Below are 27,753 nucleotides of genomic sequence, written 5' to 3'. Positions count from 1 at the left end.
TACCTGCCTCCATCCATTTCACTGTAAATGCCTACATCAGTGTTTGCTGAGTTAGGAAGCACTCAGTGCCTGGACATGGACATGCAGGTTACATTGGTAAGGATACCTCATTTCTAGAGGTAAACTTTCTTACCAGCCAGTTTTTAAGGCATGTTGGCTGCCTGTAAATTTATAAAGTTGCTAATTTTTCTGATTTTCCCTGTGAAGAAACAGAGAGCTTCAGTCTTCAGGTGCTGTCAATCTGACATCATTTACAAGCACTAAAGATAAATTTTGACTTACCTTTGATAATTTAGTTTCTATGACTCTTTCCATATTATTCCAGACAATAGGGCTATGCTTTCCACAAGAAGAAGAGTATATACAGAGACCAAATCAGATTTTGTCATCCCTAAGGCAGGGGATTGATGACCAAGATATCAGAAGGAGAGTCTTTCAACAGCAGTAGTATCTGAACGATGTATAAGGAAACAACTGGAACAAATAATTTTTAGGAAAAAAAATGTAAGGTACTAATCAACATCACCATCTGACCTCTCACAATAGTGTAATAAGAAATATGCTCATAAATTAAGGTGTTTCTAAAAGAGTGGGGTGTCCAGAATAATGTGGAAGGAATCAAAGAATCACACACAACAGATCAGATAGGGCAGTACTTTACTACTCTTAATTCCTTTCCACATTACTCCAGACAATAGAGATGTTTAAAGCAGGTGTACAGAGAGATGAGTAGATTAAAAAAAAATAGGAAAAAAAAGGGGAGGGGGAGTAATTCAGCTTCAGCACAGAAGATTGTCTGAAGAAAATGTGTTTAAAAGATGCATCAGCAGACAACTGGACAACTGGATATGAGTGTCCAGAAAACAAACAAAGCAAAGCTCACATGTTAATTAGATGAATCATAATTAATTCAATGGCCTTTTCTGCCATAAAACTATGATGGAGGAAGTGAACCTAAATGATTTCTCAACACATTAGCCTCCTGTAAGCACTCTCAAATCAGCCCAGATGTGAAGTGGAATTTCTGTGAGACAGTAAACACAACTGTATCTTTTAAATAAAACGAAGTCTTTTAAAGGCAAAGCTGTGAAGGGTCTCACATTCTTTTAATTTTCAGGAAAAAAATGAAGTGAAAACACTACCCTGGAAGAGAAAGAAGAATACTAGCACAGGACCCCTGCTTGCAAAATTTTATTTCTTCTTGGAAAACAAATGAAAGCTTCAAAATACCAGGGACTGATGATGAAAAGGAAAAATTCTGTGCAGTACAAAAACCCTCCAACATTAAAAACAAAAAAAACCCCACACACACAAAGGAAGAGTTTTCTAACCTGAGCTTTATAAAACCACCAAGATCCAGTTTGGTGAAGCACTGAAGATGATGCCCAGAGAGGTGGCAGATGCTCCATCCCTGGAAACATTCACGATCTGAGCAACCTCATCTAGTGGAAGATGTTCTGTTCATAGCAGGGGGTTGGACTGGACAACCTTTAAAGGTCCCTTTTCAACCCAAACCATTCTATGATCATTTTTATATTGATGAGAACAAAACAAAAAATAAGGACCTTAAAAGATTCTGCTCCCTTCCCCCGGCATTCCATAGTCTTATTTGGAGGGAAATTTATGGCAATGCTTTCCTTTGCTGTTTTTGCAGTAAGTCTAAAAACACAGCTCACAAGGAACCAAGAGCACTTGGTATTTATTAGCTGTACTAAGAACACAAAAGATTTTCTCCAACAAAATGATAATTTACATTAGGATACTACAGGATTTTGAGGCAGCCTATGGCATCTAACTTATAATACATGCAAATTAATACTGGACTGGATTAGCATTATGGTATCTGTGACATTTTGCAGCTGAAGGTGAAATGTGAAAGGCAGTTAACTATCCACATATAAAGGATCTCACCCAACTTGGGTCTATACAGTTCACTTTTATTGCACTAGTTAAAGCCAGGAGAAATTAAGTAGATTAAGTGAAGGAAATACCAGTTGTGAACTCAATGTTTTTTTTGTTCCTTCAGACTTTTATACCAAATACTAGCTAAAAAATGCCAAGATTTAGCATCTAAGATATTTGATACCAGATAAATCTGATGGCACATATAAGAAAATATTGTGACAATTCATACTATGCTCTGCAAGAAAAAATCTCCAAGGAAGGAGACAGATCATAATGTGAGATCAGTCTATTAAATCACTGACTTCCCAGAGGTTCCACTACTCCAGCTGCATCATAACAATGCAACACAAACTGTTTATTGTCTACACGCTGTTCCATAACGAAATTCGCTTATAAATTATGATGATCTCTAACTCCTGTGTATAATGCCAGAGTTCCTTTAAAAAGTACCTATTTCAAGGCTTCAAGTGAAGCCACTAGCACAATTTTCCACTTCTGAGCATAAGAACTGAAGCAAGAAGAGATTGGTAGCTCATGAAACCTGTTCCCTGTAGCTCAGATGACAACACATGATTCTTAGCCCATTTATTGCAGCTTATGGGCAAATGGAGTGGAACAGAGTAGTTCCTTATGTTTTACCCTCTGGCCTTATGAAGAAATGAGTTATGGCTACATCCTATTTTTTTTTGTATTTTATTTTACTTACATAAAGTAAATAATAATTAAGAATTAAACTTTCTTAAAAATAATCTCAACAGAGTTGTTAGCTTATAAAATACAGTCATTCCTAAATTCTCCTTCATACACATTTTCATTAATGACATCTAGTATGATGTCATAGCTTGTTGTCGTGAGCTCTCTTACACTTGTTAAAACAGCCATCTACCTGCTTGAAACCTGATTGAACCCTGTAGTTACAATCCTTCTAAACTTCACAAATCTGTCTTTGGACTTATATCAAAAGATTTTAATACCCAGGGTTTAATTTGACTTCCTTCCCCAGCAATTTATGCACACTCTGATAAAAATGCCTTTGTCAAGTCAAAAAAATGTTACAGTCCCAAACAAAGCAAAAGCTGTAAGCTTGAAGGCAGGCTTCAAACACACTGAGGGAGAAAATTCCCTTTAGTTTGTTCTCCTGGGGCTACACAGAATCTAGGATTGCCAGGCACAGGTGTGTCAAGGTGTACAGAAGTAGGAAAAAAAGCACAAAGCAAACACAGGGGATTTCAGATCAGTAAAATTATCTTTATGCCATGGTAGATTTTATTTAACAGAGAGTTTCTTTTTTGATGTACTAACCGCCAAACACAAGCATTGCCATGCCAAGAGGGAAACAATTTACTATGTCAAGAGGAATCAATGTTTTTAACTAAAAATTAAAAAAGCAATGTGAAAATGAACAGGTTGGTTATGATACTGCTCAGACTTCTCTATTTGGAGAGCTTCTACTAAATAAGTGCCTGTAAATTATTGTTACTATTAAGACAAAACTTATGCATAGCGCATGTGAATAACACCCTTAAGCAAATGTGTAGATAAACACTGATTTATAAGAAATTTATAGCCCAGTTCAAATAGCCAGTACTGACAGCCTTCATATAACATGGGTTATATTGTAAAACAATAAATAAGACCTTGCTAGTTATGTGTAGGGAACTGTCTAGTAATTTGTCTTCAGGTAGGATTCTGGCAGGGAAAAGAATTGCCAGATAACAGAGATAGTTTGTGCTTTAAAGACTGGAATGGAAGATGAGAAGAAGGAGAAGAGTCTGTTAAGGAGACTTTCCACAGTATATAAATGAAGTGGAATTACTCTGGGTATCCCTGAAAATGAGTGGAATTTGAAGCTGAAAAAAACAAGTGCCAATGCAAAGGCTGCAAATTGAAAATCCCAGTTGAGAAAAAGGAAAACAAAAAAGTGTGTGAAGGCAGACCAACATGGCAGAAATTGAGGTGGAAGAAGCAAAAGATACTGATAAATATCACAGTGAGGAGCTTTGAGATCTTCTGCAAGAGCTGCAACAGAACCCCCAGCACTGATCACTGCATGGAGGTTGAGCACAGGAACAGTGAGTGGGATCACAGCACTGGGAACAGTAACACAAAAGGAAGGGCACAGCAAACTTCGGGAAAAATGCAGTAATTTTTTTTTTCAAATTTGAACTTGAGTGTTTCTTGCTAGAAAATTGGTAATGTGAAATTGGTAATGTGAAAGTACAAGAAGTACATCTGACTAAATCCAGAAGAGTGTCTGAAACAGAAGTGTGTAAAGTCGCTCAGCAGAACATAAAGAAGAAAAATGAGATAATTATAAACAAAAGTGTACAAACTACCACTAAAAAAAGCAGCGGCTGAGGTACAGATAAATTGAGTAACACAAGGAAAGTACAGAAAGGAATGACCTTTTTATTACAGCTTAACTGAATGGGTATTTTCTTGGAAAAGATGTCTCTAGTTAATAAGATACTTGGATATTTCCGGGGTATCAGCAATATCTGGAAGGGAATGGAAGCTGTTGGTATGTTTATATTTGATTTGCTTTTTATTTTAAAAAACATACAAAAGTCAAATTGACACAAAATGTTAAGTGATTAAATTAGGAAATCTGAGTTTTTGAAGTAGCATGGTACTGAAGGAAGTTATTAATTTTTGAAGAAAAAATATTATAGCTAACAAAATGTTTTGTTGTGGTCTCCTACTCTGGCAATGAAAACATCAGAAAATTGATTGGGTCTTCATCTGTGCAGGCTGATTAAAGCATAACCCTATTGTCTGGAACAATATGGAAGGCAGCTAGAGGAAATAAAATCCACAGAAAACAAAACACAGTCAAAAAATATACATACGTATCAAGATATTGATGCCTTGTGCAATAATTACAATGAAATTTTAAAACACAGAAAAGAATCACCTGTGAAAACTAGTAAGGTTTTGCCTTTAAACAGCACAGCATTCTGACAGAATCTGCCTATCAAACAGGGGAGCACTGATGATGCTGCACTAAGTCCTTACTCAAGTGCTTCAATGACTGCATTTTTATTTTCTTTGCTTTACAAAGCATGGAAGAATTAAGCCAAAACTTGCATTAAAGTGGAAAATTATTTGAGGTCTTTTTCAGTTTTATTTTGATCAAACCAGCATGAGCTCCTGTTGAGTAACATTTACAAAGATTTAATAGTCAATGTGTGAATGCACGTTACATTCCACTACCAATTTAGCTTGGCTCTGTGCATTTACCATTTTAACAAAGCCTTGAGTGAAAGATTATTTTTGAGCTCTTGTTTTGCAGGCCAGGCTGTGTCAGAAGAACAGAACTCTGCAGTACAACATGCACAATACTAAATAATGAAAGGAAAATTTCTTACCTCCAGCAACTAGCCCAGACTCTCCTAACTGAATTGCTACCCCAAAGCCACCAAGCTTTACTGGGGCTGAATTCTCTTTTGAGGCAAGCAGTACACAGTGTGGCTGAAAAGACAAAAATCCAGACAAATCATTACATTGTTTGAGAAATACAATCTGTATTTTAGAACTTACTTTCATAAATTTTGAGCAGAAGTTAGATTTTGTTTTGATAAATTTGTTTTTATTTGATAAATAATCTTTTAATTTCAGTTATCTTCTTTTCTGGCATGGACTCCTCTTTCTGCATTGTCTTAACTTTCATTGCCCCAGGCTTACCAAAATCCTTTCAGAACTTATCAGAACTAGCAAGGAAAACAAAGTGAATCACGATAAAATGGAGATAAAAAACTCATGTCTATAATTTCTTACCTTGCATTACTTTTCCGTTTTGTCTTTCATCCTATTAACCCTTACACTGTTTCAATTCCCCAGCTGAAATATCCTGCCTATGATACGTTTTGAGGGGTCTTATCCTTCCCACAGAGAACATAAAACATTGCTTTGAGCCTTAATCATAGAATTCACACAGCACTTCTCAAGTGCAGAATACCCCTGGGATATTCCAGTGAGGGACATCCTTTAGGTGTCTAAACTGGATTCCAGCCACAGTCATCTATACCTTTGATTTTCCACAAATAAGAGTGAAGTGTTAACATATAAAAATAAAAAAAATATACAACAATTCAGATGGGTACTGACTGCTGTAGGAGGAAGCAACATACACACAAAATCTATTAGAACACAATTTGGTACTAAATATATATACCCAAACAATTGCATTTAATTTAAAACTTCCTGCATTTGCTCAAAGTCTCTCTTTTCAATACCATATTATTTAAAATGAAAAACCTCAAATTTGTATACGACTTCCCAAGAATACATTACTCCTTGAATTGCAAAACTAGGAACTCAAAGAGTGCACAGGAGCTACCAGAAATTCAATCCGACTACCTGTAAAGTCATAATCTCTAACCACCCACCATCTCTTTGTGAAAGTTTGAATTATATGAGAATGAAGACCTTCAAGACAATGTTCTTGAGATCTTCATTAAATTTAGGCTTTGTCATATCAGGTCTTCTAGAATCCACTCTTAAATTTCCAATTTGTAAATGTAATTTTGCAATTCCTTATGCCCCACTTGAAAGAGTATTACCAGGTGGCATTACTGCTGCACATAGTATTTCACTTCTGCCTTAGTGAAATGGTTAAGTGTATACTTCGGGTGCTTTCACATCCTCTCAACATGGTCATTTTGAGTGAGAAACAACAACAATTCTAATCCCAGGCAAGGAGAAAGCTAGATGGGAGAACTATATAAAATTTAACAAAATATGCCATTCCACTGTGGTGCTGATTTATCTTTACCTACACTGGAAAAAGTGGCCCTATTTTCATGAAGTATTAAAGAGATGACAGTACCAGCATCATTATCACCCAAAAAGCGACTGGCATTGCTCACCAGAAACAAATTCTCTGAGAAAAAAGAATTGAATCTCCAGTTCAGAGCAAAACTGAGAAAACTTTATTACAGAACCTCTCCCAGCAGAGCCCAAATAAACTGGGTAGTTAAATATGCCTTTAAAAAACAAACAACACAAAAAACCCCAAAGCACACCAGTTGCAACACCAGCTAAAACTTCCTCTTGTTGCCAATTGTAGAGTCAGCTGGAGCTCACCACTTTCAGAGAGAAGCTGCTGGAGCTTTCTAATAAGAGGACCTGCACGTTTCTCCTCCCTGTCTTCACCAGCGGTTTTCAGAACCAGAACCTCCTAACACATAAATGGTAAGTAGCTTCTTTTATACTTAAGCTGTTGTGAAATGGATCTCTACTAACATTTCTCTTAACTGCAGAGGTGTTACTGACCTCCAAATCCTTTTCTAAGCACACCCAGGTTTAAGCGTGTGTGATTCCTTAGAGGTGACACAACTTAGGACAGTGAAAAGTTTTGTTTCCAAACCATTTGCAGCATAACCCAAGTTTCTCCCTCATTGATCTAAATTTATCACTGCTTATACAAGTTCCCATATCAAACATTTTCATAGAAAAGCAACTTCAATGTGAAGTCATAGCAGGAGATGGGTTTCAAGATGTATTTGAAAGCATCGCAGTTTCAAATCAACCCCTTGAAATTACTTGCCTTGACAAAGTGGCAAGTATGAGGACAGCTGTTTTTGAAACTGCTAATGTACCCTTCCAGTTTAATGCAATTGTAGGGTCAAAAAACATAGGATATTAAAATATTTTAGACTCTTCTCTCAAGGATTCAGATTCTGTAAGGACGTTAGGTCTTCTTAAAAATTTTACCTGAAGTGTGTCGTAATTTTTACTGCTGTGGCTGCATCACAGAACTAAATGTAAATTTGTGTTTTTTAAGACCCAGCATGCAAATTGCATGGCCTAGACAAAGATCAAGCATAAAAGCTTTTCTAAGATAACATATACAACAGTGTTTTTTTGTTGTTTTATTTTTCTTTGTGACAGTTGCCAGATAACTAAGTGCCAAAACCACTTCTGAAAATTTTGTGAGATTACCAGGAAAAAACCTCTTTCCTCTGTAAAACAAAAGTATCTTAAATAAACTTTTTTGCGGCATTTCTTGTTGCTGTGACAAACAAGTTGAAGAATAAACTTTTATCATTACTCATCAGTGATAACCATCTCTCAAAACGCCTTCACATGACTGCTCTCCAAACCACACACTTTTCTGGCTTTCCTTCCTTGATCAAGGCTGACCTTTGTCTTTCACATTCTGTCTTCCTGGTCAGCAGTAAGCTTAGTGAAATTAAAAACTATCCAATGAAAACAAAGAAAACCATGAAAACAAGGAAGGTTTGAAAACAACCTGTTACTGGATTAATGTGATTTCCAGCTAATAGAAGTTTATTTGTGTAATACTGATTTGTGAATAGTCAAGAGAAGGAAAAAACACTTAAATTTATGTGAAGGTACAGATTATTAAAGACAAGCCACTGCAATAATACTGTCCCACAGGGTTACTTATAACAGAGTACACAGCCAAATAAATACTAATTGATGAATGCTTTTTTAATTGAAGACCAGTGAGTCCCACGTGAAAGATCTGAATTATTTAAAATTAACACAGATGAGTTAAGACTTTTTTTAATGTATGTCTATGTACTTTGTATCAGCACTGAGAATACTTAGTTATGTTTATATATCCCTGCACTTTAGGTAAAAATTTTCCTGCACAAGAAATGCTGGTACTAAGAAGTGAACTTAAAAAAATTACTTGTTCATATAGATAAAAAAAAAAAATTCTTAAGTTTTCAGGAAAATGTAATAGTTGATTTTTAAAACAACAGAGGACAGTAATAATGCTGTAATTACAGAAATAGTTATCAGTGTGAGTACTCTATCCATTCTTGCCTGCACAGTACCTAGGCTTACATTATTTTATGATATCTGTCTAGAGCTCCTTTTATTTGGCTACATCAATACTTTGGGGCATTTATTCCTTTTAGCTACTGCCTTTCATGTTTGTATCACATTAGACTGTAGGCAATAAAGCAAACAGACACATGAATGGAGATTTAATTCTTAAAATCTCTTTTTGTTTCTTTGCAGAACAGCTTTTGCAAATGATGGCTGCAACTTCAGCTGATTTACCAACCATTGGTCCACACAAGGAAGAATTTTGGAGTAACCAAACCAACCTGACCACAAATGCCTCAGAAAGCCACAATGATGCCAGCTGTTCCTTGGATGACAACAACTCGCTGTCACTTGCTCTGATACTTTTTTACTCCATTATTTTTGTTGTTGGATTAGTTGGAAATATTATAGCCCTGTTTGCTTTCCTGTGCATTCATCAGAAAAGGAATTCTATCCAAGTTTATTTGCTAAATGTCGCTGTTGCAGACCTTCTGCTGATCTTCTGCCTCCCCTTCCGGATACTCTATCATGCCACCAACCACTGGATGTTCGGGCGGATTTTTTGCAAGGTTGTGGGAACGCTGTTTTACATGAACATGTACATTAGCATAGTACTGTTAGGACTAATTAGTCTGGATCGTTATATAAAGATAAATAAGTCTGTGAAGCGTCCAAAGATGTTGACCACTACCCGGAGTGTGCAGATTTGTTGCACGGTGTGGGCGATTGCACTGACAGGATTTATAGTGATAGTTGCACCATCTTTCTTTAAGAATGAGGACAGCAACTCTACCAAGTGCTTTCATTACCGAAGCAAACAGAATGCAGAGAAGACAGAAGCAATTTTAAATTATATCACTGTACTGATTTTTTGGATAGTTTTTTTCCTTTTAATACTTTCCTATGTTAAAATTGCCAAGAACCTTCTGAAAATTTCAAGGAGAAGGGCAAATTTTCCCAATGCAGGAAAATACACCAAGACAGCAAGAAACTCTTTCATTGTTCTCATAATTTTCACCATCTGTTTTGTACCTTATCACATGTTCAGGTTTGTCTACATCACATCACAGTTACAAACCCCATCCTGTTACTGGACGGAGATCATTCACACGTGCAATGAGGTGATGCTCATCTTTTCATCATTTAACAGCTGCCTAGACCCAGTTATGTATTTCCTAATGTCCAGGAGTGTCCGTAAGACTGTATTCCAACTGATTTGCAAAAAACTTCATGGAGAGTCAAGCCTAAACCTGGAGAGCACCTCAGACATAAAACTTGGCCAATACGCTCAAGAGCGATTATCTACAACCACTCCTCACTCCAGCTACTCAAGGAAGAAGTCGATGATTTGAATGTTTAAATGAATCTCTGTCCCTCCAGGTCACCAATTTCAGCTCACAAAATCCTCTACTCTACAGTACTAATTCTGCCTTTTTCCTCCAGTTAAGAAAAATGAGAAGTCTTACTTCTGTTAGTGAAAACGAGAACTTACTTCTCAGAAGCATTTTTTCACTCTTGTTTATCCAAGAAAACAAATTAGGAAGTTCTCAGACATTTTGTGTTGGACTAAACTAGAACACTAACTCTTTAGGGGAGATTTCCATGAAGGGGTTTGAACCTGTAGAAGTAAATTTGTATATACACATTAATATTAGTAGCTTGTGTATGTAAATAATAGATGAATTTTACAAAAAGTAAATTCTGTCTTATTTGAAAAGTCCAGATAACATTGCAGGTTTTATGTCTTTTATGGTTTTCTCTGTTTTAACAGGTTTCCAAGAGATCGGTATTTTAACTACATTTACAAACCAATTTTTAAAGAATATATTTGAGAATTCAGCAACATGAGTCTTAAAAATGAGGTGAAGAATACAACACCTATCAATTCAGTTTTAAGTACAGAAGACACTCTAGGTTTTATTTAGCAGCAAAGTTAAAGTATTCAATCCCACTAAAACCCTTGTATTTCCAACATTTTAATGAGTGTCAAGGTCAAACACCTGAGGAAAAACAAGCACCGCTCCCAGAAAATTTGAACTAAATCAAGGAGAGATGATATGTGGGTATTTCCTAAGATTTCCTTCAAAATGACAAATTTGATTACTGCAGCTACACAAAGTAGTTCAGCAAGGAACATAAATTCACAGAACCAAAAAGATCAGCCAGGCTCAGCCACTGGTCTGCTCCTAGATTTCCAAAGCCACTCATTCCAGCTGTATGCTTCTTCCCTGTCAGGAGACTTTTCTTTCCACATGATTAAAATAATCTTGATAATTGCTGATGCCATGTGAATAGCAATGCAACAGCAACGTTTCATAGCTCCATCTATATTCTCAGATTAAAACTAAACAGCTTTATTTATTAAGGCACAAACAGATTTCAAGCTGTAACATTTCTCAAAAACCAGAGATCTGAAGGTGGGGGATGTCTGGCACAAAGATGACTAAAGCAGCACAACCATGAACAACTCAAATGTCTGGCATAACAGACCAGAAAGTCGAAAGAAATAGAGGCCAGACATTGAGCTCTGTAAAATAAGGATTTATTATCTTGACACATACAAACAATACTGTTCAAGTAAACAGGTGCAAAGAAGTTGGTTTTAATATGTAACTTCTCTAATGGATCATGTGATTTTTAATGCCAAATCTGCCAAAAATGTGTGGATTTTTACTAATCCCATACTATATTCTGATTTTACAGAAGATACTCATAATACTCTGATTGAACAAAGTAAACATGAGACTTCTTCTAGATATAAACTTGATTTAATTTTGATGCGATTTTACATCATTCAGATTTGATGGAACTGGATATAAACATGTTAAACAAATTACAATGACCAGCCAGTCTAATTTTTTTTTTTTTATTATTATTTTGGGTAACAAAATATTAAGGTGTTTCTTAATCTTCAAAAGAAAGATTCCCACAAATGTAATTTCTTAAAGATATGATGGTAACTGCCTTTTTCTTGAACATTTCAGCATACAATGGAGGTGTTTGTACAATAATTTCTGAGTCTCACAGCAATTGCGTTTCATGATCTTTTATCTATCATTTTGTCATCCTGTTTTATTAATTATTCTCTTGGTTTTGCATTTGTACAGTGCAATTTTATTATGTAATGCTGTAGTTCTACGTAGTTACATGAATTCTGGTACATCTAGTAGAGTTTATAAACCACAATTTCACAAGATATATGTATTATCTCATCATTCTTTCTTTTCTATGCTTATTCTGTGAGCAGTTGGTTGATGATACTGAACAGCAGGTCGGGGTGAGGGTGTGGGCTGGGAAACTCAGGAGAGGACAGGCATGAACAACACCAGCTTGAACAAAATGTGAATTCTAAAATTCTTTTGATAGAAGTGTTAGATCAGAATTTTCATTTACAAGGTTTGTAATTCATGGACACAGCAGTATTGCCAAAATACCCTCAGATCTCTTTAGAGAATCAAGCAGTAGTACAAGGTTTTGATACTGAAAATCCAAACTGCATTAAACTCAACTCTCCAGCCCAGAAATTAAAATCTGAAAGGGACCAGGTCTATAAGAAAACCTCTAAGAGCAGGCATAGCACAGAAGAGGGGAATAGGAATGACCATATGATCTTGACAAGGTGCAGCATTAAAGGAGTAGCAGTCAGAACAAAGAAACTACCACAGAAAGCAATCAGAAAATACTGTTGGATTTCTACAACTGTATAAATCAGTTCAAGATGTTAAGTTCAAGATTCAAGATGCTAAAGGCAGATGTATCAACTGGCTCAGAAAGGAATTTTAAACTAGACAGCACTGCCATGTAGGAAGCAATTACTACTGACCAAGAAACAAAAGCAGGTTTCTTTACTCTTTTAAAAATAAGTATTTAATCCTTACGTATTTTTTCTGCAATCAGTTTTCTGAAATTTGAGGATAAAATGCTAGACCTTACAAAAAATACCACTGAAGAACAAACATCTTGGGAGATCTGCTGCAAGTCACACTGTGACATGTCAAATGACTATAGAATCAAGTCACTCAAATAGTGTGTCTTACTTCTCCTTTTCTCTGTGCTTCCCAGTTACCTGAGTCCTCAGGTGAATTTTAACATGAAGGTGACTCTATTTATTTTGCTTTCCGTATTTAAAGGCTAACTCAACACACATCCCCATAAAACAGCACAAACCTAATTTTTCTCTGTACTCAAATCTGTAAGACATACTTGCATTTCAACTGGTGTACCAAAATGTACCAGTTTTGTGCTGGTTTTGTCTGGTTTTGGCTGGGATGGATTTCACCATATGGGCTGTGGTTTGGGCTTGTGATCAAAACAGTGTTGCCAACCCATGAAGCTTCAGCCATTGCTAAGCAGCACCTGCACAAGAAGCAGGACCTCACTGTCTGTCAGAACACCCCAGCAGCGAGAGGCTGGGGGTGCACAAGGACATGGTGGGGACACAGCAGGGACAGCTGAGCCCAGGGATACCCCAGAGCACGTGGTGCCATGCTCAGCTACAAAAGCCAAGGAGGAAGCTTGGCTATGCTGCCATTTCTCAGGAACTCACTGGGCACTGGTCAGATGGAGTTGTTTTCTATCACTAGGTTTTTTTGTTTCTGCCTGTATCTTTTTCTTTAAGCTTATTAAACTCCTTATCACAAACCATGAATTTCCACTTTTACCCTACCAATCCTCCCTCCCAGCCCACTGCAGAGGAAGTAAGTGAACGTGTGGGATTTAGGTGCTTTCTGGGATAAAACCACAACCACATACTTTGGCATCCAGATACAAGCAGATTTGATCAGAGTGTGTCAGACAAAGCAGGAGGGAGCACCAGACAGAGAGGTCTGTTCTTCAGCACAGCAGTCACAAGAACAAGAGGGGGAAGAGGCAAAATCATAAACAAGTTTTCTCACTTTTACCCTTCTGATTCTCCTCCTCATCCCACTAAGGGGGAGTGAGTGGCTGTGAGGGCTCACCTGCCTACCAGGGTTAAACCACAACATCAACTTTCATTTTTGCACTGAAAATATAAGTAATTATGGTTTTAACTTGCAAACTGGTGTTTCTGAGGGCAGATAAATAGCAATTATTTAGATAACACAACATGGAAACATTTAATGGAATCACTTCCCTTACAACACTGGTCAATGAAACCATAAAAGAGGAGTGCAACTTATATCACTGAAAAACAAGTGAGAATCACATTATTCCAGAACTGGAAGTTCACAAATGGCAGCTTTAGTTTGATGCTCTGACAGCACATAAAAGGCTGTAAGAGAGAGTGTCAAAGCCTTGCTGAAGTCGAGGAATTTCACCACTGAGAATTTCCTGGGTTTTGTGTTTTTAGGGCCAGAAAACAAGCTGTCTGCATATAATGATGAAATGCAACATATGCTGCCTTACTGGCAATATAAAATCTAGTACATGTATAAATTAAGAGTGAACATGGTTTGAGAATAGAGAAAATAAATCATTGAGGTGAATGATGCACATAAAAAAAATTATGAAGAACTTAAGGGTGAATTGCATATAAAAATGTATGTGTTCTATATGAGTATCTTCAAATGCATTTTAGATAAAACACCATTTTTAAGTTAGGTGAATGGAAATAGACTACTAAAAGAATAAGGAAGGTGCTTGCTACAGCTTAGAACCCACTGTAACTGTATTCCTTGGACAGGTGGCATTTTTAAAAACTTGTAATACCTCATTACATTGCTATTGTTCTCAGTAATCCATTCCAAAATAAAGTCTAATAGACTCTAATTCATTACAACAATCTATTATCATACAATAATGTAGAAAAAACATGTAGCAGTTATCTCTCACAGCGTGAGTTATTATCATTAAATTATAAATATTACAGGCAACAGTCAATAACCAACCAAATAATAATAGTAATTTAAAAAAACCTGCTAACTGGAATTGTTCACACCACTCTCAGTAACTTTACAGGATATGCATTCTTGTATCTAAACCTCAGTGGAACACCACAGTAACAAGGACTTCTAACATTAATTAAGAAACTATTAAACATGTAATAAATACAAAAGACTCTCTGTTAGAATGATTTTTAATATAACTATACATGCAAAAGTGGAAAACAAGGTATAATTAAATTTAACAAGAACTAGAATTAAAGTACATGAAAACTAATTACAGCTTTACAGCCTAATTACTAATATTCCACAGCAAATAAATGTAATTGCAAATGAGTTTGTCTATGAATTCAGAATAGGAAGCCAGCTTACATGTCCATTATTTTAGTTGAAAAATTAGTAATAATGAGACTGAACAATGATAACAGGTCATGAGATGAATTCTCATAGTTCATGCTTAAACAAAGCCAAACCAGCAAAACAAGAACCATACCAGACTTCTGTTCTCATAAAGGAACTTATTTATAGGTGTTGAAAAGCCTTATCTTACAACCACAGATGTATAAGAAAGCAGAAAACCCAAAAGTCTCAACTTCTGCAGAGCTAAACAGAGTTTGACCTGTGATCATTCCTATGCTGTGGAGGAAGGAAACTGTCCTGTCTGTAACTCTGACTGATTTGTGTAAAATGCACTTCTTGGACACTGAGTCCATTTTCCCTGCCAGAACCCTTGGATGCATCAGCTGTAAATTGCTTCCACACAACCCAACACCGGAGCAGACAGAAGAGATGTGTCCATTTGGTCACTCATGTGAGGACAGACATGGACACAGCACTACTGCACGTGGGCTTTGGGAATAGACAGCTTGGTGATGGCTCATGGAGCTCAAGAGCTGTTAAATATCACTGAAAAGACAAGTTTTAAGGCATAAAATAGCAGCAGGATGGAAAGTGGGCAGTCCTAAAGAGAACCCCTCCACCCCTCAGAAGAGGGAAGCACTATATAAAGGATTGCAAGGTGCTTCTGTGCTGTACCTAAGGACTGTTACAGCTGCTCTTCTATTCTATCTCTTTTTTTTCCTTAATGGAGCTGATCCTGACTTAATTTTTTTGTATAGACATCACCTTTTCTGAACTTTAAATGCCTACCTGCCTCCTGACATTGTAAAAGGAAAGTGTACACTCTGAAAACCTACTTATGTCAGAGATAAATTTTTAACTGTACTCTCCAGATTCCAGTGCCATCATTTTCACTGCAGCAGTGGAGATAAAACAGACACCAGACAGAAATATTTCCTCTCAGCAAAGGAAGGTGCCTGCAGCTTGTATAGGTAAGCTTAAAATTACCACTTCTTTTTTTCACCTGATGAAATTTGGTCAATGACACAAAAATTTTCATTAGACTGCTAAAATGAGTAAATTCAGCAGCAACTTTATTAATTCAACTCATTATAATAAAATAATTTAATAAGTTTTGATTCAACAATACATATGGAACTTAGTGTATGCTATAATGCAAGAGCTGTGAAAGTTAGTTTAATTTGCAAGTTTGTCAAACACCACATACAGCTCAGTCTTTTTGCTTGGTGTCTGGGCTTTTTATCATTCCTACACTGAATCCTCTTGAGCATCTGAGTTCATTTGCTTACAGTTTTTTAAACAAGAATATTATCCATCTGTGTTTGAAATCTTATTTTTTTCCATTTGATTTGATATGAAAAAAAAAAGCTAACTAGGATACACTCCACTAAAACATGTATGTATATGTATGCATACAGCAGTAACAACTCTCCACTACAGGCTTGTAAGCTGAAATGTCAGTTTTTACAGAATCATTGCACAGACCTTTCATTTCTTATTTTCAGTTTGGAAATTGAGAAAAGACTGAAAAACTAACTTGGAAAAAATTAATATACTGCAGTTTTTAACAACCATTTTATATGCTAAAAAATATAGACTGAGTTGCTAAGTATTGCTGAGTTGTACATCTGACATTAGAGCTGTGATAAAGTAACACCATATACAGACATGAGCACAGAATAAATACAGTGAGAATAAATAAACAGCAAGATTCTTGCAGCATACAGACTAATTTGTAGTTAAATGGAGGTACAGACACTCTTCTGCATTTCTGGAATTAAAGTAATTCTTTGCACTTAATTTGCTTATTTAATTTTAAATGGTCTGTAAGTGGTTTCCAAATTAGGTTACAGATGTTCCAGAAGACTGAGAAATAAACCAAGATTACAGAAGATATTGCCAGACCTTAGCTTGAACCTTCAGCTTCCTAATTTATTTCATTAGAGTCTATGCATATAAAAGCTTTGAGGTTTAATTCCTTTTACGAAATTTCAGTGGAAGAGAATGCCCAAACTGTAACCTCATGTAAACTTAAGGTCACATCATCAAAGGAACACTGAAAAGTTGGGGAGACAAAGAAACAGCTGAGATAAGAGCAAAGAGATGTTAGATGCACATTACAGAAATATTAATTTTTAAATTGCGTTTCAGCTCTGAGCACTCAAGAAACACTGCCATAAATGAACAACTCATCGTGTCTTCAGCCATCGCCAGCTACCACCGTAGCTCTCCCCATCATCTACTCCTGCCTCCTTCCCCCTGGAATCTTTGGGAACATTCTGGCCGCCTGGATATTTTCACGGAAAGCGCCCACCCGAAGGACACAGTACATTTACCTGGCCAACCTTGTGGCTGCAAATCTGCTGGTTTGCAGCACCATGCCCTTCCTGGCTGCCTACTTTGCGCACGGGCACCGCTGGCCCTACGGCTCGGTGGCGTGCAGGATCGCCCATCACCTGGGGACGCTGGTGATGCACGTCAGCATGTACGTGACCATCGCCATCCTGTGCTCCATCGCCCTCAGCCAGTACGCCACGCTGAAGAGGAACAGCGGCACACAACAGTCCCCAGCTCTCCCAGGAAACCTCCACGGGCGCCTGCTGCACAAGTTCCGGCGGCCAAAATTCGCTAAATATTTGTGCGTGGTTATCTGGCTGATTGTGATGTGCATTACGGTCACAGCCATCACGTACAACGTCCAGGAGAGGGCTCCTGCAGAGCTCACCACGTGCTACAACATCAGGGTGGAAGCTGGTGAACGTCCTGCAATGATTGCAGGTTCTCTTGCCACTGTGTGCTTCTTCCTGTCTTTTATGACCGTTTTGTGGTCGTACTATTCTCTTACCAGACATCTGAGCAGAATACAAAAAAATACCTGTATTGGAGAAAAACATCTGATTTACAGAACAGTGAAAAGAAACATTCTTGTCATCCAGATGATATTAACTGTCTGCTTTCTTCCACACCATATTTTTAGGCCAATTTTCTATGCACTGCTTACAGGTAATGACTGTCCAAGGTTAAACTATCTAGTGGAAATTAAAAATTTCCTTACTTGTCTTGCTGCTGCTAAAAGCAGTTTAGACCCAGTTATAACCCTTCTGTTGGATAAAACATTTAAGAAAAGTCTTTATGGCCTGTTTACAAAACCCACACCAGAACATCAAAAAGGTAACGATGATACTTTCACTGAAATGGGAAGGCATATGGAAAGATTTTCATAGACTGTAAATAATAATAAACAAATTTTAACTACCTTTAGGCAGGCTTTGATATAAAAGGGTAAATATTTAAATAAAATGGTAACATACTGTATTTTCTTTTCAAATAATCTTGCTTGCTACACCAACATTAGCCATAATAAATCCAATGTGTTTACCCAAACTAATCCAAGGAGTTTGTACAGTGAACAGTGTAATACACATTCATCCACGTAATACAAAAGACATTTTACATTTGACCTATGGACAGCTCCTTTTACCTAAAAAAGTCAAGGAAGAAGCCAAAATCTGAAGTTAAGGACCCAGTTCTCTCTTGTTATCAGTAGGTGTTCTGGACACAGGCTTCCTTTACAAGAATACTGAACAAAGCACAGACACTTTCCTTGGGATGGCTGAACCACAACTGTGCTACACATCCAATGGCCAAGTAACTGCAGCAGGACAGAACTGAGCAGTCCAAGTTTTGCAGATGGCAAAGTGCTGCTGGCAGGAATGGTTTTAGATCATCAGCTGCAAGTCTGGGTGAGCACTACCAAAATGCTCTTCAAATTTGCACAGACACGAACTCAAACCCCACCACTTCTGTCCTTTCCTGAAATACATTTCATAGGGAATGCAGCTGCAGCTATCTCAGCACAATGCCTGCCTGGGGTTGTTTCTCTTAACACAGTTTTTGAGGCCAGCATAGGCTGAAGTCATTCTTTCTACACTTTCCTACTCATAATCACTTGTTCCCCATTGCTTATCAAAAAGGTAAGAAAATGAATGAAACTTTGAGAACTATTAATCAAATATAACTTTGTGACAGACTGTGAGCAAGATCCCACTCCAACACTTCTACACTGCATCAATACCTGACATATGCCCGACTTATTTCCTAGATAATCTGCCCAAGATGATGTCCTTTAAAGTTCTTATATGCATCAAAGCTTTTCTTGCTTCAAATAGTGAAAAAACTTTTGTGCAGTACAGACAATTTGAGAAACTACAAACTGAGTCCTGGTCTAGCATTTGACAGAAAAGTTAATGGAGGAAAAATCCCCCAAAATTTAAAGGCATGAGGGATGAGGGAGAGTAAGAAAAACACTACAGCAAAACACAGCTCATGTGGCAAACTTCTTGCATTGCTTAGACATGCTGGTGCCAAAATCAGAAGTTAGCAGGTGACACATGAATTTTTTAATAAAAACAATAAAACAATTCACTTCTACTGCAGTGAACACAAAATCATAAGGCAAATAGGCACAGCACCTGGTTTGCAAAGCAGGTTAGAGACCACAAGTATCTGTCAAATTTTTGGTTAAGCCATTCAAATGTGCTGCATGGGAAGCCTGCTCATTGATCAGAAGACATGAGTTTTTTGACTGTGTGAGCAAATGACTGAAACATATAAACTTAGTGACCAGAATGTTTGTAAATGTTCAACTCCAGGTAGGACAAGCAGAATAAATATGCTTCTCAGAAAATCTGCTTTGGAACACACTAACAGGTCAATAGGAAAAAGGCTGGACAAAACAAGCATGGGGACCCTGAGACAGGAAGCTGAGGCACAGGAGTGAAAATAAATAGGGGGAAAAGAGCACTGCCTGAAGAAACACTGAGAAAAAGTACTGAAAGTTTTGCTTTTGTAGTCTCTTGTCCATTGAATGAGGAAGTGCTCCTCAAAAAAAATGTGGCCAGGTAGGACACTTCAACTGCACCTCTGATAGTGGTTTTGCAGCCTTAATCACTTTGCAACAATTCAATATGTAACAAAATCCTCACCAAGACGTTGCTACTGGATCTCAAGGATCTAGTAAGTTCTAGCAAATACAAAAAAAAATACCAATTATTACTGAATGTCCCCAGAAAGCATAAAAGAAGTTTCAAAGTGAAAAGAGTGGAAGGAAAGTAACATGCAACAGATTTCTTGTTTTGGGTATTCAAAGATTGAAACAGGAAGATTGTCTTAAAGAATAGATTCCACTCTGGCTATTTTTTAAATAGTCAGTATAAAGTTACATAAACACACATAAACACATATATACTACTTTTTACTCATTTTTAGATATGCCTAAAAGCAGAAGTGTAAGAGTAGTGAAGTCTACCAGCAAAATCTGAAATGCTGAGCTACAAGCAGCTCAGGCAATGAAAGACAGAAGTGGTAACTGAGTGCGCTCTCAGAATTTGTGTCACAGGTTAAGTTCTGTAGAGTGCAAAAATCACCATGCAAATCTATCCACAGATCAAGTCTCAGGTCACCTGGTCTAACTCAGATGTGTATATGACACACAGTGCAGAGAATAATGCTTGGTCCCATTCCCTGCAAAAACTCCCTGGTTTTGACTCTCAGTCACAGAACTACTGAACATTCATTAATATTAATGACAGAGAAGGCAGAATATGTGCATTTTTGCTTTAGCAGGTTTATCTGTTTAGATTATCACATATAAGAAACAAGCATTCATACCTACTAAGAAAAAGCCATAATGAAAATTTTGGATGTCTGCATTTTGTTGACAGGCTCACCCTGACCCCATCTGCACACCAGTTTTCTAATCAGTAACACATACAGATACTCAGACTACATGGAAATCAGAATAAAGCTGGAGTACTTGGAATGAATTAAGGAAAAAAACCTAGCAATTAAAGATCTTGATGTGATTATTCTTACATCAGTTATATTAAAAGGTATTTTTGCAACTATGGAAAGCTCTACATAACAATAGAGGCTCACAAAAGATTGCAAAACCTCTTGATGTTTCACTGATAAAAACCATTCTGAGAAAGTTTTTGAAAAAAAAAAAGCCGGTGACAAATGGTACTCAAATTGCGGCAAGAGTTTTACAAGAAAAGACAAGAATCTCATTTCAGACCCACATCTCTCCCCCTTCCCTTTTGTTGTTCTCTTACATAAAAGATTTCTCTGTACACAAACTGCTCTGTAATAACATTTGGTAATGGAAAAGATTCCCTTTCAATGCTGCTACTTTCAACAGCCACCACTGGGTATCCCTGACACAGCATGGTTATGACAGAATAAAAGGAATGGCTGAGTCCTCTATCAGTAGCTTGGCTGAACAGGAACAAATATTGTGGTGAGAGAAAAAGTTCTTGACATTTGCATTTCTGATGCTCAGCTGTCTTGAGTTTTCTATCTTCCTGCATCTTCTGTTTTCCTTACCATATCCAGCTGCCAAGCACTGCAGGATCACATTAACTGAGGGTGAAGCAAATGTGCAACTGTCACTGATTATAAAGCCTTTAAGCAATGGTGAAGGCGGTCAAATGATGTGCACAGGATCAAGAGACACCTGGTCTCACAGAGCAGTGAGAGCAATTAGGACAAGTACAGGCCATCTTGTGAAGGCTTTCACATTTTGATTCTGTCATCAGAGGTGAATGTGGGGCACAGGGAGTTTGCCCCAGACTGGAGTCACTTGGAAAAGTCAGGTGAAATTTCTGGCAACAGACAACAGCAAACTTGAATTCTGTCTACCCTAAACTGCCTAACTTTCTAATCAGACAGGAGCTAAGGGAGTACAAAACCAGCTGAAAGACACCTAAACCTTACATGGGCGATAGGTTGCTGATTTTCCCGTGCAGCAGGAAACAACCAAGCATTTCACATTTCAAAATAACATTCACAGAAAGTCTTAAAGGGAGAAAAATGTAGCCTGACTATATCAGCCTTACAGATTTTAGTAAAGCACTTTCATCCATTCAAGGTAATTTCTAAAGAGGTCATTTAGTCTACTTCCTTTCAAAACAATGTCTACAGTGACATCTAGAGCCTGGATACTGCAGTTAGTTTAATGTGTTCTACTCCCAAGCCCTACAGCTCTGCACTGCTTTTGCCAAAACAAAACTTGCTTTACACTGCTTTAGACTGATACCTTAGACATTTTTCCTAATCCATGTAATTTGAACGGGTTCATTTATAAGGATGGTATATAAAAAAACCCCTGTGATTCTGAGGTTCTAAGAGGCAGGATAAGCACTGGAATAAATTCCCACTTTACCCTTAGTGAAATGGGCCTCCCTCAGAGGCCCTTGAAGCTAAAACTTGTTTTTTTTTCAAGAATATGGTCCAAGAAAGACAGATGGAGGTTTCATGAAGACACAGCAACATCAAGATGAGGTTAATTTTGAAATTCATGTGGTACCAAAACCAAACAATTAAAAGTACCTGGAATCATTAATACAGAATATTATGAGATATTCTACCAGCAATTAAGAGCCCATTTTTAGAATCTGTTTTAAGAAATGACTATTAAAACATGAAACTTAACATGTGTTACATAATAACCTTCTTGATTTTAAAAGGAAAGGAGTAGGAGGCTGGGAATGGTCTGCAATGTCTGGGTACAGAAGACCTAATGACTCCTTATTAAAAACACCAGTTCAATGTCTGTACTCTTTCCCTTCACAGGTCACCTGCAGGAGTTTGAACACAGTAAACCTTCTCTCAATCTTCTCTATTCACTAAAATCCAAGAGTCACTTCTCAAATTGCACCATAAGAGCTTGCTAGAATTTTCCTTAATTCCTACAACGCTTGACTCTCTTTGGGTGAAACCAAACTCTTGGAGCAGTGGGAATAGCTACTTTAGGCAATGACATTAACAAAGAATATGCATATTCAAATTGAAGAGAGTCAAGTGGGTTAAAACTCCCAGCCTGTTACATTAAAGTACTTCGGGATAAATTACTTCCATAAATATCCATAGAAACAGTACAAAGTTTACCAGATCAAAACCAATATGTACACACACTGGTCTTAAACACTGCATTTCTCCTCACAAACTTATTTATATTAAAGAAGTTTTCCTAATAATAAATGTTTATTGGACTATCTCCAAGAAGTAGATAATATTACTAATACTGTAGCATTTAAGTGTGTGCATCTCTATGAAATATTAGTGTGAATGAAGGCTATCATTATGCTTTCAAATTGATGCCAATAAACTACCAATTCTAGTTTAATTTATGCAATTAATTTATATACACATTTTCCTAACAAGAAAAAAATGCAAGCAGATTCCATATGAATATTCAAAAACTAGAAATTAAACTGACTTTCAAAGCAAGTTGTAATCAAATGCATGCATAATTTGTGAATACAGACCTCCTAAATATTCTGTATTGATGGAATTAGGGTGGGATTTAATCTTACATGACACAGTAAGAGTAAAGACACACTCAGCAAATAGAGATTCCTCTTCTATAGCTCCTCCCTTCTCTAAACTACAGAAATTGAAATTCAGTAGTTTGCATTATTATGGTGGAGAAAAAAAAATTAATTAAGCCCCCTTACCTTCACATCTCTGTGAATTATATTATTATCATGACAGTAACGTAGAGCTTCCAGTATCTGTCTCATGTAATGACTGAAAAAACAAACACATTATGCATGACAAACCTGCAGGAAAAACTACTATAGACATTTAACAATCTAAGTTTTAAGAGTCTAACTATAAAATTAATCAGCCAATTTAACCTCAAATATACAGAGTTCAATAGAATGGAGTTTATGTTTATAATAATACAATCTAAAGTTTGAGAATTATTCTGATTGAAGCTGAGGGAAATTAGAAAAGAAAAATATGTGCTTTCCAGGTTTTTGTAAAGGTTTCAAATGTTCAATAATTCTGCATGATAGGCCAAGGAAGTCACGGACCCTCCATTTTTTTTTAGCAACAAAACATAAAAGAAAAAAGAAAGAAAAAAGTGAGTATCAGTGCCTAATTTATCTGGAAAAGGATTGCACCAAGGTCTTGGGTTGCTTGATGCAGACTGGAGAGCAACCTCTCTCTCCACTGTGTCCCCAGGATGCCCTAACAGATCACTGACCACAGCAGAGCCAACACATCCAGCAGCATCCTGTGCTGCATCAGAGCATTCCTGTGGGCTAAGAGAGGCAATCCTTGTCCTCTGGAGGCTCCAGCTGGTTAAAGGCAATGTTTTTTTCCATAGGAACATAATGCATTGGATCAAGCTGCTCAGGAAGGCTGTGGAATCTCCCTCCTTGGAGGTATTCTAGACTGGACAAAGCCTTGAGCAACACGACACAAATACTGTGCAGACCCTGCCTGGAGCAGGAGGTTGAAATACAGACACTGATGTCTGTCCAACCTGGTTTCTATGATGCTAGAAGATCTACAATGTTGAGAAAAGCAAAGAAAGAATTCTGTACGCTTTGGGCTCAACTGTCAAGCCACTAGGACAGTGGGTTTCACTACCCTTTTGCAATTTTGCAGATTCTTTCATCTTAGTTAATCTCGTAAGTGAAAAGGTGAAGTGACCATAAATACAGTGATACATAAGAAAGAAAAAAAACAAACCAACTCTGTCTAAAAAGACCAGTAAAATTCTCACCCTGTCAGGCAAGTCACTTAATGCCATCATATGAGAGATCCATAAAGGCAAACATAGCCAGTTAGGTATTGGATGTGAAATACAGTTTTACTCAGTAATCTCATCCAAATCTGTAACCAGTAAATGGCAAAATACTCCAAAATTCTACTTTGATTATGCTAATTATTGCAGTAAACATCTAGAGTGTGGAAACAGAATTATTTACAGTACTCCAACTTTCAACTTTTAGCTAACAGATTGTACAACAGTATATTCCATTCTTTTCTATTTATCCTGAGGGATTAATTAAAATTATAATAAATACCTGGCTACAGCCTCACTGTAGACAAATCCAGCATCTGCTCTCTTCACAATTTCAAAACACAGGTCTGCTCCATCCATACTGCGGGTAAAAAGAGGCAAAAATGCTTAAAACTGATAACCATAATCAATTTCATAAAAATGCTTAAAAAAAAATCTATATATTTCCCTTACACAAATCTTATATCAAGTACTAGATACAAGTACAGTGCATTACTCACTGAAACAGCATTTAATGGGTAATCTAATGGTTTGCCACAGGTTAACCATTTTATGTCCCTCAAGTCATGTAACAGTTCTCTTAAAGCATTACCAATACCAAACATTTACTTTATTACTTAAACTGCTCATTGAACAAGGTGTGCAAGAAAAGTCAATGCCCTGCAAAATGGACACAGCAATTTAACAGTTAGCTTCTGATATTAGGTTAAGTGTGTTCTTATAAGCATTACAAGTGCAACTCTATACTAATGACTGCAGTAATAAAAAAATGTTATTAAATTTGAATTTTAAATGAAGACTTAAAAAAATATTCTATACAGCACTCTTGCCAGTTGGCATTCCCCTCTGGATAATTAAGCAGCCAAGAGGTGATTTTATAGCTCACAGACACCTGAGAACACTGACAGTCCACAAACCGTATCACCAGCTCTGAAATTTGATACCATTTTCCTCTACTCCCTCATCTTTCTGAACACCTAACTTCCCACAATGAACAGCATAACACCTTAGATGCAGATATATTCATAGACCTTAGTCTGAAATTAGGCTGCCATTTCTCTAAAATGAAAGCAGCCTGCTGCTGCCCTCCTTTTTCCTCTCCCGAAAGGACCTAAGGCAGATTGGTATCTAAAAATGTTCACAGCCTGATGGGGCAAGAAGAGAGTAACAAGAGTTAACAGGAATAATAGAAATCACATAACTCATGTTTAATAAAGCACTTGCAAGAATATTGAATGTAACATGACATTCTCAGCCTTCACACCTTTTCTTTTTATTCACAAAGAATCAAGGGAGGAAAAAACACAAAAGGTAGAATTTCCAGGGCATTTGGACAGCCAACATCCCCAGGGCTGTTTCAGTAAGCCATTGAGAATATCAGCATCGCTTCTGCTTTGTTACATACCTGCAACACCAAACTTCTGCTCAGGGAGTCACAAGCCATGTGCAGAAGCTTTAATTCCCAAATAAATCCCAAAGGTCTCCCTCATGCAAAATACACTGTCATGTGGACAGAGCACTGACAACTAGAAAAGGGACTGGTGACCAGAAGAAAAGCACACTGAAGAGTGCAAAGAACTCCATATTGCCAAACCACATCTGCTCTTCACTGCATCAATCTGTATTCACTGCATTCATCTGTAGGTTTTTTTCCCAGCAGTTTCCCCGATGCCAGGTCCACATACAGGGCTAAATATCACTCAGAGAATATCACAGAGATCATACAGCAGCCATGGTGCAGGTTCACTGAGAGTAGCATAAACCTGGAATTCACGGTCTCATTGGAAAAAATCCCTCATGTCAACCTCTCAACCCTTTCTCAAATGTAGAATATATGAAATGTATGATCAGCTACCGAAAATAAGGATATGTCATTCTCATGAAGCAGCAGAACCCTTTAGAAGACTAATTATCTGTACTTTGTAACAAGGCAGTGAAATTAAAGATCCAGAGGCACTGAAGCTTTTTAGCAGCATCAATAGTTTCTGAGACATGGAGGGAGGAGTGTAATGTTTTTACATTAACTTTTCTATTTTACAAGGTGTTTATAATCAGCATGGTCTTTAACATGTATTTCTACCTCCCACTTACAGATGCCAGCATTTCTCATTGAAATTTTGTATCAGTAAGTGCCAGTTTGAATTTCTTCTTGGCAAATATGTTCGAAAGTTTAACTCCATTAGGATGAACTCTATTGGCTTACCAAGCACAAATATGAGTCAGGTGTATTTTAACACCTGACTTCAATTCACTAGTTTTTTCAAGACAAAATCTTTTCTTTAAAGAGTAGATTTTGATGTGTAAAGAGGGCTTGCGTCACTCCGTGTGATACAATATATTTAATACATGATATTGAATTTTACCTGAAAATCATGAGACTTTTGTCTAGCTGAGGCTGAAAAAAAGGCAGTCAACCTCAGTTATAAAAAATCTCAGAAAATTCAGTGAACCAACAGACTAAAAACTCAGCAACAGCTCAACCACTTACAAGATGACTTAGCAGAAACTGAAAGCCTTGTATGATATAAGAGCATTAAAGTTTTGGAATACTGATAGAATGGTAGTTCAGGAAGTCTCAAGGCTTTGCAACTATCAGCATAAGCATGTGAAAACCACAAAAATAGAAAAAAAAGGTAAGTTAAAATCCACTGAAGTAAACATACAAATATATTCATGCTGAAGATATGAGTGGATGATGCAAAAAAAATTGGGAAAAATCAGAACAGTTGTAACCTGAAAGAATTCCCTGACACCAGTAGAGGGAGCTCATGGAAGGGACATGAACTTACCAGGACCGATGTATTTTAAATATATATATATACACACACATACACAGTAAGTAAATATAAATATTGCTGTATGTATGTACACAGAAATCTGCTCTGACACCAGCAGTGACTGAAGAACAGACAGCACATTGCATAAGAGATCTGTGTTTTCATACTGGGGCATGATAGCTTTGAATTTGCAGACCTAACAGGATGTGGCCTACAACTTAATTTATTTATGAAGAATGATAAAGCTTTAGAAACAGTGCTAAAATTTACGGAAGTGAATTATTACTTAATAAAAATAAGATAAAAAATTGAGAGCTGACATGCTGCTCATAATTGAGTTTACTGAGTTTTGTACCATGCATGTTCAAGGCATGTGCATGATGGCATTTTCCCCTTCAATGGGAGAGTTTTTCTATACTTGTCATCTTCACTTACCTCAAATAAGCCA

The 27,753-nt window shown here is 37.0% G+C and overlaps 3 protein-coding genes across 7 annotated transcripts in view; 2 read left to right on the top strand and 1 right to left on the bottom strand.

Annotated features, from left to right (window-relative positions):
- CASK (calcium/calmodulin dependent serine protein kinase) overlaps nucleotides 1-27,753 on the bottom strand; it is a 188,376-nt gene that overhangs the window by 76,681 nt on the left and 83,942 nt on the right. For 4 of the 5 annotated variants that reach the window (XM_058838045.1, XM_058838055.1, XM_058838064.1 and 1 more), the window contains exons 4-6: nucleotides 24,812-24,889; nucleotides 23,447-23,519; nucleotides 5,274-5,376 (exon numbers count right to left, since the gene is read on the bottom strand). In XM_058838045.1, the coding sequence (XP_058694028.1) occupies nucleotides 5,274-5,376; nucleotides 23,447-23,519; nucleotides 24,812-24,889 (254 nt within the window). Of the gene's footprint in view, nucleotides 1-282; nucleotides 418-5,273; nucleotides 5,377-23,446; nucleotides 23,520-24,811; nucleotides 24,890-27,753 lie in introns of those variants that run through there. The other variant, XM_058838083.1, reaches the window with a different exon arrangement.
- Nucleotides 6,985-11,895, top strand: GPR34 (G protein-coupled receptor 34). Its single transcript, XM_058838110.1, has 2 exons — nucleotides 6,985-7,098; nucleotides 8,902-11,895. Exon 2 carries the CDS (start codon nucleotides 8,916-8,918, stop codon nucleotides 10,059-10,061), a length of 1,146 nt encoding a protein of 381 aa, XP_058694093.1. The 5' UTR covers nucleotides 6,985-7,098; nucleotides 8,902-8,915; the 3' UTR covers nucleotides 10,062-11,895.
- On the top strand, nucleotides 17,020-18,309 carry GPR82 (G protein-coupled receptor 82). The gene has a single exon (XM_058838120.1). It carries the CDS (start codon nucleotides 17,111-17,113, stop codon nucleotides 18,152-18,154), a length of 1,044 nt encoding a protein of 347 aa, XP_058694103.1. The 5' UTR covers nucleotides 17,020-17,110; the 3' UTR covers nucleotides 18,155-18,309.

This window comes from Poecile atricapillus, chromosome 1 (assembly GCF_030490865.1).
Source record: "Poecile atricapillus isolate bPoeAtr1 chromosome 1, bPoeAtr1.hap1, whole genome shotgun sequence".
In the NCBI taxonomy this organism is placed as follows: Eukaryota; Metazoa; Chordata; class Aves; order Passeriformes; family Paridae; genus Poecile; species Poecile atricapillus.
This window is presented reverse-complemented; position numbering and strand designations above follow the sequence as displayed.

Excerpts from the sequence above, each read along its gene's own strand:
- GPR82 (XM_058838120.1), top strand. The coding sequence starts at position 17,111 with ATGAACAACTCATCGTGTCTTCAGCCATCGCCAGCTACCACCGTAGCT.
- GPR34 (XM_058838110.1), top strand. The coding sequence starts at position 8,916 with ATGATGGCTGCAACTTCAGCTGATTTACCAACCATTGGTCCACACAAG.